At 44.1% G+C, this 21783-nt stretch overlaps 1 protein-coding gene across 10 annotated transcripts in view; it reads right to left on the reverse strand.

The window, feature by feature from the left end:
* The window catches only part of SH3GLB2 (SH3 domain containing GRB2 like, endophilin B2), a 31408-nt gene continuing 9625 nt past the window's right edge, over positions 1 to 21783 (reverse strand). The window contains exons 4-14 of one of the 10 annotated variants that reach the window (XM_067471793.1): positions 21241 to 21374; positions 19427 to 19519; positions 16940 to 16951; positions 13486 to 13548; positions 9028 to 9138; positions 6456 to 6479; positions 5517 to 5606; positions 3708 to 3808; positions 3487 to 3501; positions 1270 to 1546; positions 1 to 921 (exon numbers count right to left, since the gene is read on the reverse strand). In XM_067471793.1, coding sequence (XP_067327894.1) covers positions 814 to 921; positions 1270 to 1546; positions 3487 to 3501; positions 3708 to 3808; positions 5517 to 5606; positions 6456 to 6479; positions 9028 to 9138; positions 13486 to 13548; positions 16940 to 16951; positions 19427 to 19519; positions 21241 to 21374 — 1028 coding nt within the window. In that variant the 3' untranslated portion in view covers positions 1 to 813. Of the gene's footprint in view, positions 922 to 1269; positions 1547 to 3486; positions 3502 to 3707; positions 3809 to 5516; positions 5607 to 6455; positions 6487 to 9027; positions 9139 to 13485; positions 13549 to 16937; positions 16952 to 19426; positions 19520 to 21240; positions 21375 to 21783 lie in introns of all 10 variants that reach the window. The other 9 variants (XM_067471794.1, XM_067471796.1, XM_067471795.1 and 6 more) reach the window with 9 other exon arrangements.

Here is a 21783-nt window from a genome sequence, read left to right on the forward strand (position 1 = left end):
GACAGGCCAGGCGCTTTATTGGCAAATGTCAGTCATTATTCTAGATATAAGATGTGCCACACCAAAATGCTCTGCAACCAGGATTAAATTGTTAGAGGGATCTCGGAAAAGAAGAAAAGAAAAAAGCGCAGCCATATCCGAAAGGGCAAGCCGATGGGAGAGAATAGTAATCTCCGGGTTCTTCTCTCGCTCCGGAGAAGGAAATATGGCTTACTCGAAGGCAAGGAGGAGGGTCCGCTGTGAGTTTCGTACGCTTCCAAGTTGGGGGTTTCATTAAGTGTCCAAGCGAAGAGAAAAGTGTCCGGGGAAAAGTGGCATCCAAGTCCGGTGAGACGAAAATAAATTAAAAAGCGTGCAGAGAGAATGCTCTTTGGATCAGCCGTGGAAGGAAGCAACAAAAGACCGCGAATCTCCATCCTTCCTTTCGGGGTTGCATTCATCCCTTTCTTTGGAATTTCAACTCGCCAGCTGGGAACGAGTCTTCCTTCTCCATCTACGATTCACAGTTCTCGAGTACAGTTAGGGCCGAAAGTGGGGAACGAATTAAGCTCGGAATGTACAAAACGGACAAGAAGACGTCAGCCCGACGACAGCGATACGAAGTGGGTGCAGCGAGCAGAGGAAAAAGAAGAGAGTCCGGTCCAAAAGCCTTGTTGCGACTCGTCATCGGTGCGGCCTCGACCCAAAGTGAAGGGGGGAAAAAATATAATCCGACCTGAAACGAGCAAATGGTCTTGGATCAAGACCCTGTTTTGGGGAGGGAAAAAATACAATGTCGAGGAAGGGGGACCGCCTTGCTTCGGACGTGTGTGCTTAGCTGAGCAGTTCCAAGTAGGTGACGGGCACCTTGCCCTTCTGGTTGCCCCTCTCGCCTACGAGCCAATCGGGGTCCATCCCTGGGAGGCTGTACACCGTGATCATCTGTGAAAAAGAGGCACGGAGACACTAGTCAAATGTGGGTAAAAGTCCCCCATGAGCTCCTTGCAAGCAAACAATTCTAGGCCCCACAGTTCAGAAGAGATATTGGGTCTAAGCTGGAAGGTGTCCAGAGGAGGGCGACTAAAAGGATCAAAGGCTTGGAGACCACGAATAATCCCTCTGAGGAGTGTCTTAAACAGCTGGGTCTATTTACCCTCAGAAGGGAAGATTGCTCACTTCCTGTTATCTCAGTGCCGTCTCAGTTGGAGACAAAGCAAGGCTGACCAGGGGATTTCTAACGAATGGCTCCTTATTGGAATGAGCAGAAAGCATGGATCTGGTGGTACGCACCTCGTCAGAGAGCAGGGAAAGCTCACTGCTGTCGGCCGCCTCGTAGTCGTAGAGGACGCGGGCCTTGCGGGTGCCACTGGCCGGGGGCTTCACGTCGCTGGCGTTGAGCGCTTCCACGGATGGGGCGGACCCCGGGGCACCGACAGCGGTGGGCACAACCGGGATGGTGGGCACGGCCGGGCCTGCGACGGAAGAGGCGGCAGCGGCAACAGTAGGGGAAGCATTGTCCGGCGGAGGAGAGACGGACTCCGCGTTGCCCACAAAAGTCCCCGGAAGCCTACGAAGCGGACAGAGAAAGGACATTATGTTGAAGGTGTTTCTCTTTCCAATTTGTAGTATGTTTTGTTTATTAGTTGATTGTATTATACGGCATTGAATATTTGCCATTACTACTTTGTGGTTCGCTTTTTGCAGAGTTGCAGTTTTGCGGGTTTTTGCAGTACTCGTTCTGCACTTGTGTAGTACGCCCGCCATTGGTCTGCAACCCTACCAGCGGTTGTGAATCCCAGCTTGTTTACCCTACCAGGCCGCCAATGAGGCTCGGTGGTGAGGCCGCTTCCTAGTTTATGAATGGTTGCCGTTGCATACAGCAAAGTAGTATGTAAATCACAAAGTAGTATGTAAATCATGGCCTTATAGCCCCTTCCTTATAGCTAGCAAAAAAAAGAGGTGTGTGGTGCCTTTGAATCTCTCCTCGCTTCTGCTATATAGCGTCCCTACTTCGTGGATTTTCACTTTTTGCGGGTGGTCCTGGAACGTAAGACCCGCAATAAGTGAGGGAACACTTTATATGTTGTTGGCCACCCTGAGTCCTCGCTCGGGAAATAGGGCGGGATAGAAATAAATTTGTTTATTATTATTATTACAGTAGAGTCTCGTTTTTCCGACATAAACAGACTGGCAGAATGTCAGATAAACGGGAATGTTGGATAATACAGAGTCTCCTACTGTTACCTGCCCAACATGGAGCAAGACACCTAGAATACTAACAACTCAAAGGGTGAAGGCAAGGCAAGGCCTCGGGGGTAGAGTGACCCAGCTGTGAAGTGCCCGGATGCGGGAGAGGAGTGTGGAAATCACAGAGGGAAGGAGGGAGATGCTTCTGCTTCTGGACCTGCCTCTTTTCTCCATTTCCTCCCTCCTCCTCCTCCTCCTCGTCTTGCCTTTTTCACCTATTGGGAATGCAGAGAGAATTGGGGAGCGCTCCCTTCCCAATAGGTGAAAGGGGGGGCCTCGGATAAGATGGAATATCGGATAAGCAAAGGTCGGATAAGCAAGACTCTGCTGTATTAGTCACTGGTTAGTTGCATCTTAACAAGTGTATATTATGTCGCAAGGAGAAAACAAAGAGTGGTGAGGGTTGTTGGGGTATGGGGAGTTTTTTTACAAAATTATCATTGTTACAACTAGGTCTTTGTCACTGTTTCTTTAAAACATTTATATTTATATATACACATAAAGTGAAAATATGTATGTTTATGTGGCTGGGGTGCCCACTTCCACAAACAGCTATAACCCACAGTGCTGAGCAGCTACCAAAAGCCCTCCCTCCAGTGACATTGCCCTCTCCAAACATCGTACGGCCCACCACACAAGGAATGTTTTCCTTTGGGGAAGTAGCAGCCAATCATGAAAGGACCAAGGCAGTGACGTCTCCAGCCCATCCCCTGTTCGGATATCAGCCAGCACGCCAACGCCTTAAATCAAGAAACAGTGTCCTAAGATCTACAGAGATGCTTGCAGGAACACCTCAGCAAGCAAGAGTCCAAAAGTGGCAGGCTCAAACCCAGAACCTCAATCAGTGGCTGAGACAGGATGAGAGACTCCCTCCTGAGCACCCAGAAGGCTGGGCGACTTGGAAGGCGCTGGTATCATGAGATGCAGAGCCAACTTTAAGAAATGGGGCCACAAAGTGGAGTCCACGACATGCGAGTGTGGAGAAGAAGAGCAAACCACAGGCCACCAACTACAATGGAGCCTGACCCCTGCCACATGCACGATGGAGGACTTTCTTATAGCAACACCAGGTGGCCAGCTTCTGGTCAAAGGACATTTAATAGAATGCCAATGTTATTTGACACATACATAGACATACATTGTACTCCCAACATACATCAGCATGAGAATGGCAGCTAGCTTGTAGAGGATCAGATTTAGATTTCTCTCCTTCAGTTTCCCGAAACCCCCGCCCAACCTCCTTTGGGTCTTTTTACTCACATTTCTCCTCTGGAACTGGACGCAAAGGGAAAGAATGAGAGATAAGACAGTATCAACGGACTGCGGCCATAAAGCATCCCCTGTCATTGTGTTATAATGGCACCAAGGGATGGTCCCAAAACATGTTTTGGAAAACACAGGTGGATCTCACAACATGGCCACCAGCTTGCAGACCACAGAAATCCCTGAGAATCAAGAATAAGAAGGTGTTGTCTCCTTACTTGCCCAGCTGCTTCTGGAGGTCCAGCATGTACTGGTAGCACTGGGCATAGTAGGTGGTCTGCGCTTCTGCAAACTCGTGGAGGCAGCGGAGATGGTTGACCTGGACCCAGAGAAGAAGGGAAACCCATAAGACAAGAACACCCAAGTAGAGGGCAAAGTCGGGGATAGGACAAGAATGGATCTAAGATGTGCACCCATCACCAAGATGGATGCTTCCATCATCACATTGAGTGCCAGATGGATGCTCCCATTGCCATACTGGGAATGGGACAGACACTCCTGTTGCCAAGTTGTGTACAGAACAAGGCTCCCGTTGCCTGTTTGGATACATGATAGGACTCCTGATGCCATATTGCAGGCATGGGGAACCTTCGGCCCTCCAGGTGTGGTGGACTTCAACTCCCACAATTCCTTGAGGCTCGGCATTTGCCCCAAAGGCTTACCTTGGCCCAAGGAATTGTGGGAGTTGAAGTCCACCACACCTGGAGGGCCGAAGGTTCCTGACCCCTGCCATATTGGGTACAGGATGGGACTTGCATCGCTTAGTTGGGAGTAAGGCGGCTCCAGTTACCATGTTGGACCCTGTGTGGTTGCTCCATCAGCATGTTGGGTGTGGGATGGGGCTCCTGTTGCCTTGTTGGGTATAGGATGCAAAATGGGGGCCCCACTGACATGTGAGTGCAATTGTGACGCTTCCATTGCCAGGCTGGCTATGGGATGCTCGCATTGCCATATTGGATGGGTTCTCCTGCCATATTGGAGATGGGACAGGGCTCCCGTTGCCCACTTGGGTAGAAGATGAAGTTCCCACTGCCACGTTGGATATGGGATGTGTCTCCTCTCTCTCAGGCACAAGACAAGTATCCCGTTGTCATGTTGGGTATGGGGCAGGGCTCCCATTGCCCAATTGGGTACAAGATGGTTCCCACTGCCACATTGTGTATTTGATGGATGCTCACATTGTCATATTGGGAATGGGATGGGCGCTCCTGCCATAATGGATATGGGACAAGGATCCTGTTGCCCAATTGGGTAAAAGACAGCTCCCACTACCATGTTGTAGATGGAACAGCGCTCCCATCACCCACTTGATGTTGGGAATGGGATGGGTCTTCTGTCTCCGAGTTGGGCACAAGACAGGTCTCCCGTTGCCATGTTGGGTATGGGATAAGTCCTGCCACAATGGATATAGGGCAGGGCTCCTCTCACCCACTTGGGTATAAGGTGGAGTTCCCACTGCCACGTTGGATATGGGATGGGTCTCCTCTCTCCCAGGTGGACACACAGCAGGTGTCCTGTTGCCATGTTGGGTATGGAACTGGACTCCCGTTGCCCACTTGGGTACAAGACAGAGTTCCCACTGCCACGTTGGGTATAGGATGGGTCTCCTGTCTCCCCGTTGGGCACAAGACAGGTCTCCTGTTGCCATGTTTGGTCTGGGATGGGTGCTCCTGCCATACTGGATATGGGACAGGTCTCCTGTTGCCCACTTGGGTACAAGACAGAGTTCCCATCGCCACATTGGTTATGGGGTAGGTCTCCTGTCTCCCAGTTGGACACAAGACAGGTGTCCCCTTGCCATATTGGGTATGGAACTGGACTCTCGTTGCCCACTTGGGTATAAGACAGAGTTCCCACTGCAACGTTGGTTACGGGGTGGGTCTCCTGTCTCTCTGTTGGGCACAAGACAGGTCTCCCATTGTCATGTTGGGTATGGGGTGGATGCTCCCATGACCCGCTAGACCCAAAATCAGAGCCCCCGCTGCCATTACAAAGCCCGTTTCAAGGATGGGGACGGGGGGTCTCACATGGGTGCTGCTGATCCCTTCGAGGAGGAGGCGGGTCACTTCCGCTTGCCGGTCAAACTCCGTCTGAGCCACCCGGAGCTCATGTTCCGCCTGCAAGAAAACGGAGAAGTCATCTTAGTCATAACGGCCTAAAGCAGTGTTTCTCAACCTTCCTAATACCACGACTCATGAATACAGTTCCTCATGTTGTGATGACCCCCAACCATAAAATTACTTTCGTTGCTACTTCACAACTGTCATTTTGCTACTGCTAAGAATTGTAATAAATATCTGATATGCAGGATGTATTTTCATTCACTGGACCAGATTTGGCACAAATACCCAATACGCCCAAATTTGAATACTGGTGGGGTTGGGGGGAGATTGGTTTTGTCATTTGGGAGTTGTAGTTGCTGGGATTTATAGTACACCTACAATCAAAGAGTTCTCTGAACTCCACCAATGATGGAATTGAACCAGTCTTGGCACGCAGAACTCCCATGGCCAACAGAAAATACTAGGAGAGTTTGGTGGGCATTGACCTTGAGTTTGGGAGTTGTAGTTCACCTACATCCAGAGAGCATTGTGGACCCAAGCAGTGATGTATCTGGACCAAACTTGGCACAGATACTCAATATGCCCAAATGTGAACACGGGTGAAGTTTGGAGAAAATAGACCTTGATTTTGGGAGTTGTAGTTGCTGGCATTTATAGTTCACCTACAATCAAAGAGCATTCTGAACCCCACCAACAATAGATTTGGGTTTGAGGACTCATGACATCGGCACAAAATCAATCTCTGGAAGGACGTACGAAACTCTTGCTATTAGTCTACTCTAAGACATAACAGCTTTTTTTGGAAGTCCATCTCCCATAATCCACCCTGCAGGCCAATGGAATCGCAATACAATCCTCCCCATGGAATCGTTTTACAAAATCGTAATGGTTGGCGGTACTTACTTTTTCCACCTCGTCGCTCCACAGCTGCGGGACCCGTAGAGCAAACAGGAAAGGAAGGCAGTCAGCACCGGAAGGAGACGAGGGCCGTGACGTCAAGGGGCCACGTCCCACAACGAAAACAGCCGCCATTGGGAGGAAGTGCAGGCAGAGGAGCCACGCCACGGGACACATTGGGTTAAATCCAGGGTCAGAGGGCACCTGTCGCTCGGCGGAAGACGGCCAGAGAGCCAAGCGTGCCCAAAAGTGTGCATGGCCACAATGGAGGAATGGCCCTCCATGCCCCACAAAATGCTAACACCACTAATAATACTTAGGAAAGTTACCTGTATACTTATCAACACCATAGCTTGACTGATTCCCACGTATCTGATGAAATAATGTAATTTCGAGGGATGGAGCATTTCCTGGAGGACCAACACATTACTAGAGAGGACATCCTTCGGGAAATTTTCTATGTCCTTTAGGCAATTCTATGGAGTGCTTCCACAGGAAGTTCCCATAGAATAATCCTGGAGGTCCTATTCAATTCCTAGTGAATTCCTCCAAAGGTGGAGAATCCACCCTTGGAAGGAATCTCAATAGCAATGACTACCGAATTCGAGAAAACTCTGAGTCCCCTCTTGGGATCCAGCAAGACACTGTGCTCATCTCACTTCCATAACTCAGAGGTTATGGAAGCAATGGCATACTTCCACTGGAAATTGCTATAGAGGACCTACAATTTCCTAGAGGAGGAGACCTTGTTAAGGTCCTCCAGGCAAATTTATGGTTCCTGTAGAATGTTCCCATAGAATCATCCTAGAGGTCCTCCAAAGGTGGAGAATCTAACCCTTGAAGGAGTCTACTCCGCTGATGAATAGCAATGACCACCACTACGTTCTCCCCATTCTTTCAGGTGGAATATTTTCTCGTAATTTCCAATCCAAGGAAACTCAAGAGTCCTCTCTTGGGATCCAACAAGGCTGAATGTTTCCATAGAATCATCCTGGAGATCCTATTAAATTACTAGTGAGGTCCTCCAAAGGTGGAGAATCCAACCCTTGAAGGAGTCTACTCCGCTGCTGAATAGCAATGACCATTACGTTCTCCCCATTCGTTCAGGTGGAATCTTTCCTTGTAATTTCGAATTCGAGAAAACTCAGAGTCCCCTCTTGGGATCCAGCAAGGCTGAATGTTCCCATAGAATCATCCTGGAGATCCTATTAAATTACTAGTGAGGTCCTCCAAAGGTGGAGAATCCAACCCTTGAAGGAGTCTACTCTGCTGCTGAATAGCAATGACCACCACTACGTTCTCCCCATTCGTTCAGGTGGAATCTTTTCTCGTAATTTCAAATTTGAGAAAACTCCGAGTCCCCTCTTGGGATCCAGCAAGACTCTCTGCTCAGCTGACTCCAGAACCAGCTCAGAGGTGATGGAAGCAACGGCATACTTCCACTGGAAATTGCTATAGAGGACCTACAATTTCCTAGAGGAGGAGGCCTTGTTAAGGTCCTCCAGGGAAATTTGTGGTTCCCATTTAATGTTAATCATCCTAGAGGTCCTATTAAATTACTAGTGAGGTCTTCCAAAGATGGAGAATCCAACCCTTGAAGGAGTCTACTCCACTGCTGAATAGCAATGACCACCACTACGTTCTCCCCATTCGTTCAGGTGGAATCTTTTCTCGTAATTTCGAATCCGAGAAAACTCCAAGTACCCTCTTGGGATCCAGCAAGGCTGAATGTTCCTATAGAATCATCCTGGAGTTCCTATTAAATTACTAGTGAGGTCCTCCAAAGGTGGAGAATCCAACCCTTGAAGGAGTCTACTCCGCTGCTGAATAGCAATGACCACCACTACGTTCTCCCCATTCGTTTAGGTGGAATCTTTTCTCGTAATTTCCAATCCAAGGAAACTCAAGAGTCCTCTCTTGGGATCCAGCAAGGCCGAATGTTCCCATAGAATTGTTATTGTTGTGTAATACTGTATATTGTGCTTTTGTGTTTTAAATTGTATATTGTGATTAATTTTACCCTTGTTGTAAACCGCGTTGAGTCGCCGGTTAGGCTGAGAAACTGCGGTATACAAGTAAAGTAAATAAATAAATAAACAAATGAATAAATAAATAGAATCATCCTAGAGGTCCTATTAAATTACTAGTGAGGTCCTCCAAAGATGGAGAATCCAACCCTTGAAGGAGTCTACTCTACTGCTGAATAGCAATGACCACCACTACGTTCTCCCCATTCGTTCAGGTAGAATATTTTCTCGTAATTTCCAATCCCCCCCCCCCTTTTTTTTGTTCTGCATGGGATAAACAATTTGGGGGCTCGTCCGGGATAGGAACCCGGGACCTCTCAATTCAAAGGTGGCTTCACCAATCTGGATTTCCATTCCTCACCACTAAAGACTCCCCTCTTGGGATCCAGCAAGGCTCTCTGCTCGCCTGACTCCGCACCCAGCTCAGAGGTGATGGAAACGAATGCCAAATGCCGTCCGCAGCACAAGACATGACAAAATGCAAGTAACAAGCAGGAAGAGGAGAAGGAGGAGGGAAGGAAGGGGCGAAGTAAAGAAGAGTCCAAACTTTCCAGAGGGGCCTTTGGCATTTCTTTCCCACAGCAGGCCCTTCGCCCGGCCCACTCCAGGACAGAGGCTGCTCTGACCAGCGGGTTCATTGAGATGCTGGCAAGGCAGGGAGGCTGGCATGGAAGGGGGAAAAACAACAACAACCAAACAGAATCGATGTAATTATTACTGTTATCTTGAGAAAATGAGGACGATGGTTCCCATTCACAAGGACAGCGACCTGTGACCAAAATTCACCCAAAAACAAACGCAGAAGGAACAAGGGAGAAGCAGCACAAAGTAGATGTGGTTTCGACAGCAGAAGCCATGCGGGTTTCCCCCCTTTTCTTTTTTTTTCCTCACCGGGAACGACGGGATGGCATTTGTTCTGCATGGGATAAACAATTTGGGGGCTCGTCCGGGATAGGAACCCGGGACCTCTCAATTCGAAGGTGGGTTCACCAATCTGGATCTCCATTCCTCACCACTAAAGAGTTTTGTCTTGCCAGGCTGGGCATTTTGGGAGTTGCAGCCCCAAAAAGGGTAACTAACCCTTTTGTATTAATCTTATCGGGATGTCATGCACCATCTTTATGGGGGGAAACTCGGCCACAAATTGGAAGTGTTTCTGATACAAGAAGCTGGCAATTTTTCTATTTAATGAAAGCTATATAGTAATTTCATTGCTGTACATCCTTGATTTGCTAAGATTGAGGGCATTCTACGACCCATGACTGAAAGGTTATTTTCTCCTCCATAAACTCCAATGGAGAACCCGCTCTGGAAAAGAAATGCACAGCATGGGATGCGAGATTCCCCCGAAATAGCTCAGAAGCGAAGCAGTTGACTACTTCTACCGCAAGCAAGACTTGGCTACCTAAAAGGATTTCTACAAAGTGGACCCAACACTGATGCCATCTGTGAGGACTCTGTACAACGCAATGGCCGTATCATCTGCGTACAGCGCAACGGCCATATTACCATTCCCAGAGAAGCTCTGTTTACGAAATCCCACGATTGCGATTCAGTCGCACAGAAGGGCATCAGTGTTGCTCCACCGGTGACCCAGGAAGCAAAAAAAGGCAAGGGGTTTTTCAACATTTTAACGGTCGATGGGACACGCAGTACATTCGGAGGACTATCCGGTTGTGAAGATGGAAGGTTGGCACAAATTAAGCAGCACTTGTCTTCTGATAGCCAAAGACAACCAAAGATATGGCCATATTTCTTTGAGTGGCCCATTTCCCTTCACCAGCAGGAAAGAGGGCATTGTTTGTGACCAAAGACTAGAAGATAATACGTTCCAGGCCATCTTCTCCACGCTCAGATCTCAACTCCATGAAAGACAGCACAATCTCTTTCCCAGAGAAAGGAAGACAAGAGTTGTCTTCTTTGCCTGATGGGTTCTTGATTTATTCTTGGCTTGGAAGAGACCTCTGTAATCTCCATTATAGAGGATATTCATACTTTAAAGCAACAGAGAAGGGGCCCAAACTATGTTCTGATATGTGATCTAGATCACAAGTCACTATATGTGGTGGCTGATCCTGGGAGGCCAATATCCTGCAGGATAAAGAAACTGAATCCATTCAGAAAAGGACACAGAGATATTCCTCAAAAGGGTTGGTGGATGTCAACATGGTTGTGACCATGCGTCGCCAAAATCTAGGAGATCTTTCCATGCAAGAGGACATCATATGTCAAAATGTCTGAGATCTTTTAATCTAAAAGGACATCGGGGCACAGACCAAAAGTTGAAGCTGATAAAGAAACTCTGAATTCGGTTAGAAAAGAGACTTGGAGCTATTCGTCAAAAGAGTTGGTCAACGTCAACATGGCTGAAGACCGTGCATCAACAAAAGTCGGAGATCAGTTCCTCAAAAAAGACATCATGGCTGAGATCTTGTATCATCAAAGTTTGGAGAGCTTTCCATCAAAAATGTCAGAGTATGTCAACATTGTTGAGAACTTGCATCACCAAAAGTTGGACTTGGTATAGAAACTCTGAATCTGGTCAAAAAAGAGACTCAGAGCTGTCCGTCAAAAGGCTTGGCGAACATCAGCATGGCTGAAAAGGCTTGGTGAACATCAGCATGGCTGAGATTATCAGAAGTTGGAGATATTTTCCCCTTAAGAGGACATTGTGGCCAAGACCTTGCACTGTTGAAGTTTGGAGAGCTTTCCATCAAAAAGGACATCATGATTTAGAATTGCACCGTGAAAAGTTGGAGATCGGTTCCTCAAAAAAGGTTAAGAGTAGTTCAACAGGATTGAGAACTTATATCATCAAAAGTCAAACTTTCCACAAGAAAGGACGTCATCTGTCAACGTAGCTGAAACCTTACATTTTAAAAAAGTTGGAGAGCTTTCCATCAGAAACAACATCATGGCCGAGACCTTGCATCTTCAACATTTGGGGAGTTGGGTTGCTGTGAGTTTTTTGAGCTGTCTGGCCATGTTCCAGCAGCATTATCTCCTAACGTTTCCCCTGCATCTGTGGCTGGCATCTTCAGAGGTTCTGTTGAAGATGCCAGCCACACCTGGAGATGAAACATCAGGAGATAATGCTGCTGGAACATGGCCAGACAGCCTGAAAAACGCACAACAACCCAGTGATTCCAGCCACAAAAGCCTTTGACAACACGTTTGGAGAGCTTTCCATCAAAAAAGATATCATGGCTGAAACCTTGTATCATCAAAATTGGAGATCTGTTCATCAAAAAGGACATTGTGACCAAGACTTTGCATCATCCAGATCAATGTTTGGAGAGCTTCCCATCAGAAAAAAACATCATGGTCAAGACCTTGCATTCTCATAGTTCAGAGAGGTTTCCATCAGAAAGAGCATTATGGTCAAGACCTTATGGCATCATAGTTTGGAGAGCTTTCCATCAGAAAGAGCATTATGGTCAAGACCTTATGGAATCACAGTTTGGAGAGCTTTCCATCAAAAAGAACATCATGGTCAAGACTTTGCATTCTCATAGTTTGGAGAGCTTTCCATCAGAAAGAACATCATGGCAGAGATCTTGCATCATCATGGTTTGGAGAGCTTTCTATCAGATAGGACATCATGGTTGAGACCTTGTATCATCAAGATGTTGAGAGCTTTCCATTAGAAAAAACATCATGGCTGAGACCTTGCATCATCATAGCTTTTCATCAGAAAAAAAAATCATGGCCAAGACCTTGTATCATCATGGTTTGGAGAGCTTTCCGTCAGAAAGAACATCATGGCCGAGACCTTGCATCATCATGGTTTGGAGAGCTTTCCATCAGAAAGAACATCTTGGCTGAGACCTTGCATTATCATGGTTTGGAGAGCTTTCCATCAGAAAGAACATCACGGTCAAGACCTTGCATCATCATAGCTTGGAGAGCTTTCCATCAGAAGGAACATCACGGTCAAGACTTTGCATTCTCATAGTTTGGAGAGCTTTCCATCAGAAAGAACATCATGGCAGAGACCTTGCATCATCATAGTTTGGAGAGCTTTCCATCAGAAGGAACATCATGGCCAAGACCTTGCATCATCATGGTTTTGAGAGCTTTCCATCAGAAAGTACATCATGGCCGAGACCTTGCATCATCATGGTTTGGAGACCTTTCCATTAGAAAGAACATCATATCAAGACTTTGCATTCTCATAGTTTGGAGAACTTTCCATCAGAAAGAACATCATGGCCGAGACCTTGCACCATCAAAGTTTGGAGAGTTTTCCATCAGCAAGAACATCATGGCCAAGACCTTGCATCATCATGGTTTTGAGAGCTTTCCATCAGAAAGAACATCATGGCCGAGACCTTGCATCATCGATGTTTGGAGAGCTTTCCATCAGAATGAACATCATGGCCAAGACCTCGCATTCTCATAGATTGGAGAGCTTTCCATCAGAAAGAACATCACGGTCAAGACCTTGCATCATCATAGCTTGGAGAGCTTTCCATCAGAAGGAATATCACGGTCAAGACTTTGCATTCTCATAGTTTGGAGAGCTTTCCATCAGAAAGAACATCATGGCAGAGACCTTGTATTATTAATGTTTGGAGAGCTTTCCATCAGAAAAAAACATCATAGTCAAGACCTTGCATCATCATGGTTTTGAGAGCTTTCCATCAGAAAGACCATCACGGTCAAGACCTTGCATCATCGATGTTTGGAGAGCTTTCCATCAGAAAGAACATCATGGCTGAGGCTTCCATCATGAAAAGTTGGGAGATTGTTCCTCAAAGTTGGACATGGAAACACTCTCTTGGTGGCAACGAATAGGAGATCTTGACCTCCGGGGTGAAGATGCTACGACCCATTGTGGGTTCAGCTTGGCTTAATGTCCAGCGCCTCCACACCACCGAGTAGGAGCCCCTGTCCTACCACCACGTTAAAATGTTGAAAACAGGATGGATGTTTGGTTAGAGAGGAGAAGAGGAGGAAAGAGAGGCGAGATCATACAAAGACCGACGGAGGGGGGAGTGGGGTCTTACCGCAGAGGCGCTGGCAGAGAGAATGTAATTACGCGGTCTAGTCTCGTTAAAGTCGGGCACGGCCTACACAGCAGCGGGGAACACAAGTTCACGTATAGATCATCGAGGAGAAACTACAACTCCCAGGACCCCGTAGCACGGAACCGTGGTGGTTCGAGGGGGAGGGGGTCAAACCACATTAATCCTACGGTGTGGATGCGCCTGAGAAGTGTGGCTGAGGGACCAAAGAGTCAAACTTACCGTGACGGTTCAGTTCTGGGATCCCTCCCCCCCCAACTGTCTAGGGCTTATTTTTGAAGTAGGGCTTATTTTCCCAAATTGACTTTTCATGAACTTTAGTTCTTATTTCTAGGGCTTATTTTTTGGGGTAGGTCTTATTTTTCTCAGTTGACTTTTTCAAGAACTCTAGGGCTTATTTGTCAAGTGGGGCTTATATCTCGAGCATCCTCGAAAACCATATTAGGGCTTATTTTGGGGTAGGTCATATTTTTTCCAACTTAACTTATTTCGTGAACCCTAACTAGAGCTTATTTTTTAAGCAGGGCTTAGATTTTGAGCATTCTCAAAATACTTGAAAACCATGCTAGGGCTTATTATTTGGGGTACGTCTTATTTTTCCAAATTTACTTTTTTCATGAACTGTAACTAGGGCTTGTTTTTGAAGTAGGGCTTATTTTGGGGTAGGTCTTATTTTCCAAATTGACTTTTTTGAGAACTCTACGGCTTATATTTGAAGAAGGGCTTATTTTCGGGGTAGGTTTTATTTTCCAAATTGACTTTTTTGGGAACTCTACGGCTTATATTTGAAGAAAGGCTTATTTTGGGGTAGGTCTTATTTTCCAAGGGAGCCCCCGGTGGTGCAGTGGGTTAAAGCACTGAGCTGCTGAGCTTGTTGATCGAAAGGTCGCAGGTTCGATTCCGGGGAGCGGCGTGAGCTTCCGCTGTCAGCCCTAGCTTCTGCCAACCTAGCAGTTTGAAAACATGCAAATGTGAGTAGATCAATAGTACCGCTCCTGCGGGAAGGTAAGGGCACTCCATGCAGTCATGCCGGCCACATGACCTTGGAGGTGTCTACGGACAACGCCGGCTCTTCGGCTTAGAAATGGAGATGAACACTACACCCCAGAGTCAGACATGACTGGACTTAATGTCAGGGGACTACCTTTACCTTTACCTTATTTTCCAAATTGACTTTTTTGGGAACTCTACGTCTTACATTTGAAGTAGGACTTATTTTTTGGGGTAGGTCTTATTTTCCCAATTGACTTTTTTGGGAACTTAACTAGGGCTTATATTTAAAGTAGGGCCTATTTTCGGGGTAGGGCTTATTTTTCCAAATTGACTTTTTTGGGGAACTCTAGGGCTTATATTTGAAGTAGGGCTTATTTTCTGAGTAGGGCTTATTTTTCCAAATTGACTTTTTCATGAACTGTAACTAGGGCTTGCTTTTGAAGTAGGGCTTATTTTTGGGGTAGGTCTTATGTTCCAAACTGACTTTTTGGGAACTCTAACTAGGGCTTATATTTGAAGTAAGACTTATTTTTGGGGTAGGTCTTATTTTCCCAATTGACTTTTTCAGCAATTCTAGGGCTTATTTTTGAAGCAGGGCTTATTTTCAGGGTAGGTCTTATTTTTGGGAAAACAAGGCAATTTAATTGATCCATCCCAAAAATGGAAGAGTAAGCTGTCAAAAATGCATATATATGGGGAAATTCTGGCCAACTTGGAAGAAAGGAAGAACATAGAAGGATATGAACGAATGCAGGGAAGGGAGGTGGAAAATATAGTTCTATTTAAGTCCTTTTGACTTCTCGGTTTCCCCTTCTCTGTCTCTGCTTTCGCAAAGGAACATAATATTCTGCCGATAACAGACACTCGAGTTTCGGAATTAAATTCAGGAAAGGTAACCAAACAAGAAAGCCAGCCACAAACACAACATACTCTCAAAGCTCTGCCGTTAGTAAGAGGAATAGAGGGTTTCGAAAAAAGAAATGCCAACTAAAGACATCAGGTTGGAAGACAGTTGGGGCTTCGTTTGAGCCTGGATTTCCCTTGCTAATGAGGCCAAATTTTGTCATTTCAGATACTTCTTTATTCTGGGATTCTCATAAAAAATATCTTTTATTTTAATGTTGCTAATGGACCGGGCTGTGGCGCAGCTAGTTAGTAGCCGGCTGCATTAAATCACTACTGACCAAGAGGTCATGAGTTCGAAGCCAGCTCGGGTTGGAGTGAGCTCCCGACTATTAATAGTCTAGCTTGCTATTGACCTATGCTAACGGTTCTGGCCCTGTTTACCTGTCCGAACGTATCTCTCACTACGAACCACCTAGGACCTTAAGATCGTCCGGGGAAGCCCTGCTCGCTGTCCCCCCACCGTTGCAATCGCGGTTGGTGGGTACAAGAGACAGGGCCTTCTCTGTGGTGGTATCTCTCACTACAAACCACCCCATGAACCACAATCGCGGTTCATGGGGACAAGAGACAGGGCCTTCTGTGTGGTGGTATCTCTCACTACAAACCACCCCATGAACCACAATCACAATTCATGGGGACAAGAGACAGGGCCTTCTCTGTGGTGGTATCTCTCACTACAAACCACCCCATGAACCACAATCGCGGTTCATGGGGACAAGAGACAGGGCCTTCCCTGTGGTGGTATCTCTCACTACAAACTACCCCATGAACCACAATCGCGGTTCATGGGGATAAGAGACAGGGCCTTCTCTGTGGTGGTATCTCTCACTACAAACCATCTAGGACCTTAAGTTCATCCAGGGAGGCCCTGCTCGCTGTCCCCCCCACCGTCACAATCGTGGTTGGTACCGCTTTATGCGGGGAGGCTGATTTAATTTACGGCACCATAAAACTTTCCAGCGGCGTACGTAAGAATGAGGAAGTACTCCATCAAAGCGGACGGTGAAGCAACAGCTCCCCCTTGTGGCCGGAACTGAGCATACCTCATGACGCCGGAATAGCTTGAATGTTAAATTGCCTCTGTGTCTGTCTATATATGTTGAATGTTTGCCATGTATATGTGCATTGTAATCCGCCCTGCGGGGTGAGAAGGCCGGAACCGAGCACGAGCCTCCAAGACGCCGAAAATGGGGGAACGCCTATGGGCTTATTTCTCCCGTATTATGTTTTGAAGCCAATCGCATTGAATCCTGCGGCATACATACAACTCTTCCGAAGCCGCCTCTTGAGCCAGGCTTCCAAGAGGCTCGGAAATGGCAACGGGCAGGCATTTCCGTTGCGGCTACGGCCTCAGCGCCCACAATGCGCTTTCGTTGCGGTTCCGGTCTCAGTGCTTGCAATGCGCTTCCGTTTTTCTTTTGTTTTAAGGCCAGGAAATAAAACAAGATAGGAAAGCAGCAGCGTCGCGGAAAGCGAAAGAAAGAACGGCAACACACGACAACAGAGCAAAGAGGAAAACGCAGGCAATGATACTCACATCTCCCTCACACTGAGCCAAAATAAACACGGGGCGGGAAAAACGATAAAAAAGACAGAACAAAACGAAGAGGTTAGTGGACGGAAACGACGAGGACGGAGGAACGTCGTCGAGAGATTAGGAGCGGAAACGAACGGAAAAGGCGGGAGAAGGAAGGAAGGAAGGAAGGAAGGAAGGCGCTTCGGTCGACTTAGGAAAAGGGGGGCGGATTCGGGGACGGGTCGTTCGTGGGGGGCGCTTGGGTCGTCCCTATTTATGACCCCCCCCCCCTTGGGTTTGGATCGTTGAGGTCTGCCTGGGATTCGATCGGGTCAACAAGGTATTTATTCTCCGTTTTCGGCTTTATAATATCTCTTTTTATTTGGGTTTTTAATCGTATATATATCATTTAGTGTGGTTAGTCACTTCGAGTGCCTTCTAAGAGAAAATATGGCATATTAATAATAACAAGAAGTGGGTAATAAACATATTATTACTACTACTAAGAAATATAAACAAATACATTTATTATTGTTCTTAACAATAAATATAAATAACATTATTATTACTAATAAATATAAATATATTTTCACTAATAAATATAAATAATTTATTATGACTAATAATTACAAATAAATTATTAAAACTAATAAATATAAATAACGTATTATTATCACTAATATAAATAATTTATTATTACTACTAATAAATAGAAATAATTTGTTATTATTAGTAATATAAAGAAATGTATTGTTATTATTACTAAAGGATATAAAACGAATTAGTACTAATAAATATAAATAATTTATTATTATTACTAAACATAAATACATGTATTATTATTAATAATATAAATAAATGTAATGTTATTGTTACTAATGGATATAAAGAGATGTATGTTCTTAACAATAAATATAAATAATGTATTATTATTACAAATAAATATAAATATATTATTTTCACCAATAAATATAAATAATGTATTATGACTAATAATTACAAATAATTTATTATTACTACTAATAAATAGAAATAATGTATTATTACTAATAAATATAAATAATGTATTATCACTAATAAATAGAAATAATGTATTATTACTACTAATAAATATAAATAATTTGTTATTATTACTAATATAAATGTATTGTTATTATTACTAATAGATATAAAACGTATTAGTACTAATAAATATAAATAATTGATTATTACTACTAATAAATATAAATAATTTATTATTATTACTACTAATAGAAATAATTTGTTATTATTACTAATATAAATAAGTGTATTATTATTACTAGTAGATATAAAATGTATTAGTACTAATAAATATAAATGATTTATTATTATTACTAAACATAAATACATGTATTATTATTAATAATATAAATAAATGTAATGTTATTGTAACTAATGGACATAAAGAAATGTATTATTACAAATAAATATAAAGAAATGCATTATTACCAATAAATATAAATGTATTGTTATTGTTACTAATGGATATATATAAATGTATTATTACAAACATATATAAAGAAATACATTATTACCAATAAATATAAATAAATGTATTATTAATAAATATAAATAAATGTATTATTACTAATAAATATAAATAAATGTATTGTTATTACTAATAATTATAACAAATGTATTATATATATATATATAATGTTATTAATACCAAATATACATAAATTTCTTATTATTACTAATATTTATGTTTTAATAGCAAATAGCAATACTTTATTATTACTAGATATAAATAAATGTATTATTATTACCAATAAATACAAAGAAATGCATTACTAATAAACATAAAGAAATATGTTAAAACTAATAAATGTAAATACATGTAGTATTAGTACTAATAAATATAAATGCCTGTATTGTTATTACTAAGAAATATAAATAAATGTATTGTTAGTACTAATATAATGTTATTAATAACAAAATAAATAGAAAATGCAGTATTAATAGCAAATATAAATAAATGTATTATTACTAATATATATAATGCTATTAATAACAAATGTAAATAGAAGTATTATTATTAATAAATAATTACTAAAAATATAAATAACATTATTACTAGATATAAATAAATGTAATATTACTGATAAATAAAAAGAAATGCATTATTAATATAAATAATTGTTATTAATAAGAAATATAAATAAATGTATTTTATTAATAACAATTAATATAATATAATAAATATAGATCAATAGCCCTTCCAATTGGGATAGCAAGGCATGAAGGAGGAAAAAATGCTTTGTATATCACTCCATCTAAGTTTGGGGAGAAAAATAAATAAAATGATAGTGTTTGGTGGGTCGCCTCTGGTTTGTGCCAAACGCCCTGATCCTGGCTTTTTAGAGGGAGAAAGCAAAGTTGGGAGGACAATGGACAGGCCAAAGAGGGGCGGGGAGGGGACCGATGCGAACTCTGCACATGCGCAGGGGTCAAGGGACAAGGCCGAGGGCAAAGGGGGTCAGTTACCGCGGCCTTGGCTTCGGCGGCTTTGGCTTTCTTGAGCCGGGCCTTGCAGGCGTCCAGGTCCAAGCGCCGGTTCTGCAGGATCCGCCTCTCCTTCTGCAAAACAGGGAGGACATCAAGACCTGCGAAGGGCTTGCAAAACATCTCCCGCTACACAACACAACACAACTTTGCTTCCTGGGTTATCACTGATTATATCATAAAAACATGGGAAAACTTGACTAAACTGCCAAAACTTTATCTTTGCGCAAGGGACATCATTCTGCAGCATATTTTGCTCTAGTTTTTCATCATCGAGTCGCAACCAATTCAACCGTTTCTGGAAAACGAGAACTTTCAAAGACAGGTCCGTACAATTAAACAGGAAATAACAGAAGGGATTCGGAAGCAATTTTGGGGTTTCCTGGGGTTCAAAGTGATGGAGATTCAGGCCAGGGAAAGGAAATTGATTCAGATGGTGCTGAGCTCCAAGGTTAGTTACTGGAGCCAGAAACAACGTCATTAGATAAGGAGTTGAGTGAAGAATGAAATAAAATGGAAAATTCTCAAAGGAAAGCACCTGGCATTACAGAAATAAGCAAAAGTTTTCGTTTGCAGATCAAACCCAATGTATGTCCTTCACTCAAAAAAAATTGATTTTGTCATTTGGGAGTTGTAGTTGCTGGGATTTATAGTTCACCTACAATCAAAGAGCATTCTGAACCCCACCAACGATGGAATTGAACCAAACTTGGCACACAGTTCTCCCATGACCAACAGAAAATACTGGAAAGGTTTGGTGGGCAGTGTCCTTTCGTTTTGGAGTTGTAGTTCACCTACATCCAGAGATCACTGGACTCAAACAATGATGGACCTGGACCAAACTCTACACGAATACTCAATATGTCCAAATGTGAACACTGGTGGAGTTTGGGGAAAATAGTATCTTGACATTTGGGAGTTGTAGTTGCTGGGATTTGTAGTTCACTTACAATCAAATAGCATTCTGAACCCAACCAATGATAGAATTGGGCCAAACCTCCCACACAGAACCCCCATGACCACCTGAGTGGGCCACAGCAACATGTGGCAGGGGACAGCTAATAATAATAATAATAATAATAATAATAATAATAATGGTGACCACAGATACCATTTGCTCAGTTACAAAAGCAAGAAAAAAAGGATAGTAAATGGAGAGAATGTTTGGAGAGAGTGCTGCTGAACTGAATTGGATCCTAAAGGACAAACTGACGGGAGGCTTTCTGCCAAAATTAGGTATTATTGAGCCCCGAGGCAAGCGTGTCTCGAATATCAATACGGTTGGCGGAGAAAAGCATCTCTTTGCTTTCCCATTTTGGAGTAATCCTATATAAAGGTTGAAATGCTTGTGACCAAAAAGATTGTGGGGTGTGTTTGTTTTCCATATTTTGGAATACTTCCATATTCGTAATAGACGGGATCCGAGTCTAAACGGGTTTTATTGGAAACGCTCCGCTCAATAATAATACGTTCCTGATACATAATGCATGAGCGTATCTTCCAAATATATCTTAATAGTTAAGGCGTTGTGTTGAGTGCCTTCCTAAGGCGGGAAGAAGTGCTTTGATGGATCAAACGATGGCAGAGATTGTGGGCCAAATGGGGAAAGGTGGTTCAGAGAGGACCAAAGGTATAGATTGCCAACCAGCCCATTTCGGGAATGGGTTTCCATCGCGAGAGAGGTTTTTCCCCGAAAGGAAAGGTCTTGGTGGACGATTTTAGGAGTGTTTCGGGTTTTCGAATTTCTGGAGACGGGAATTGGAAGTTGTATTATGATGATAATGGGTTCCACGTACCGAAATGGTCCTCCAGTCGCCCTCCAGGAAGTTACGGAGCGGGTTCAGGAAGTTGATGGAAGAGGAGTGGATGAAGTCCCGCTCGGCACCTCCCAAGCGCCGCTCCGTTTCGCCCACTTTGATGAGGGTTTTCCCTACGGGAGGAACAACCACAATGTACAGGCCTCCCGTTCAAAGGGACTTCCATTCGAACCCTCTCCCCATCTTCTAGAACGCAACGGGACACCCATCCAACCTCTATCTCAAGAGGCAACGGGACACCCACCCAACCCTATCTGATCATCTCAAGAGGCAACGGGACATCCATCTGAACCTGTGTGACCATCCCAAGAAGCAACGGGACATCCATACGACCCTATTTGACCATCCCAACAGACAACGGGACATCCATCTGGCCCTGTGTGACCGTCCCAAGAAGCAACGGGACATCCATCCGACCCTATTTGGCCATCCCAAGAAGCAATGGGACATCCATCCAACCCTATTTGACCATCCCAACAGACAACAGGACATCCATCTGGCCCTGTGTGACCATCCCAAGAG

This window comes from Anolis sagrei, chromosome 11 (genome assembly GCF_037176765.1).
Source record: "Anolis sagrei isolate rAnoSag1 chromosome 11, rAnoSag1.mat, whole genome shotgun sequence".
In the NCBI taxonomy this organism is placed as follows: Eukaryota; Metazoa; Chordata; class Lepidosauria; order Squamata; family Dactyloidae; genus Anolis; species Anolis sagrei.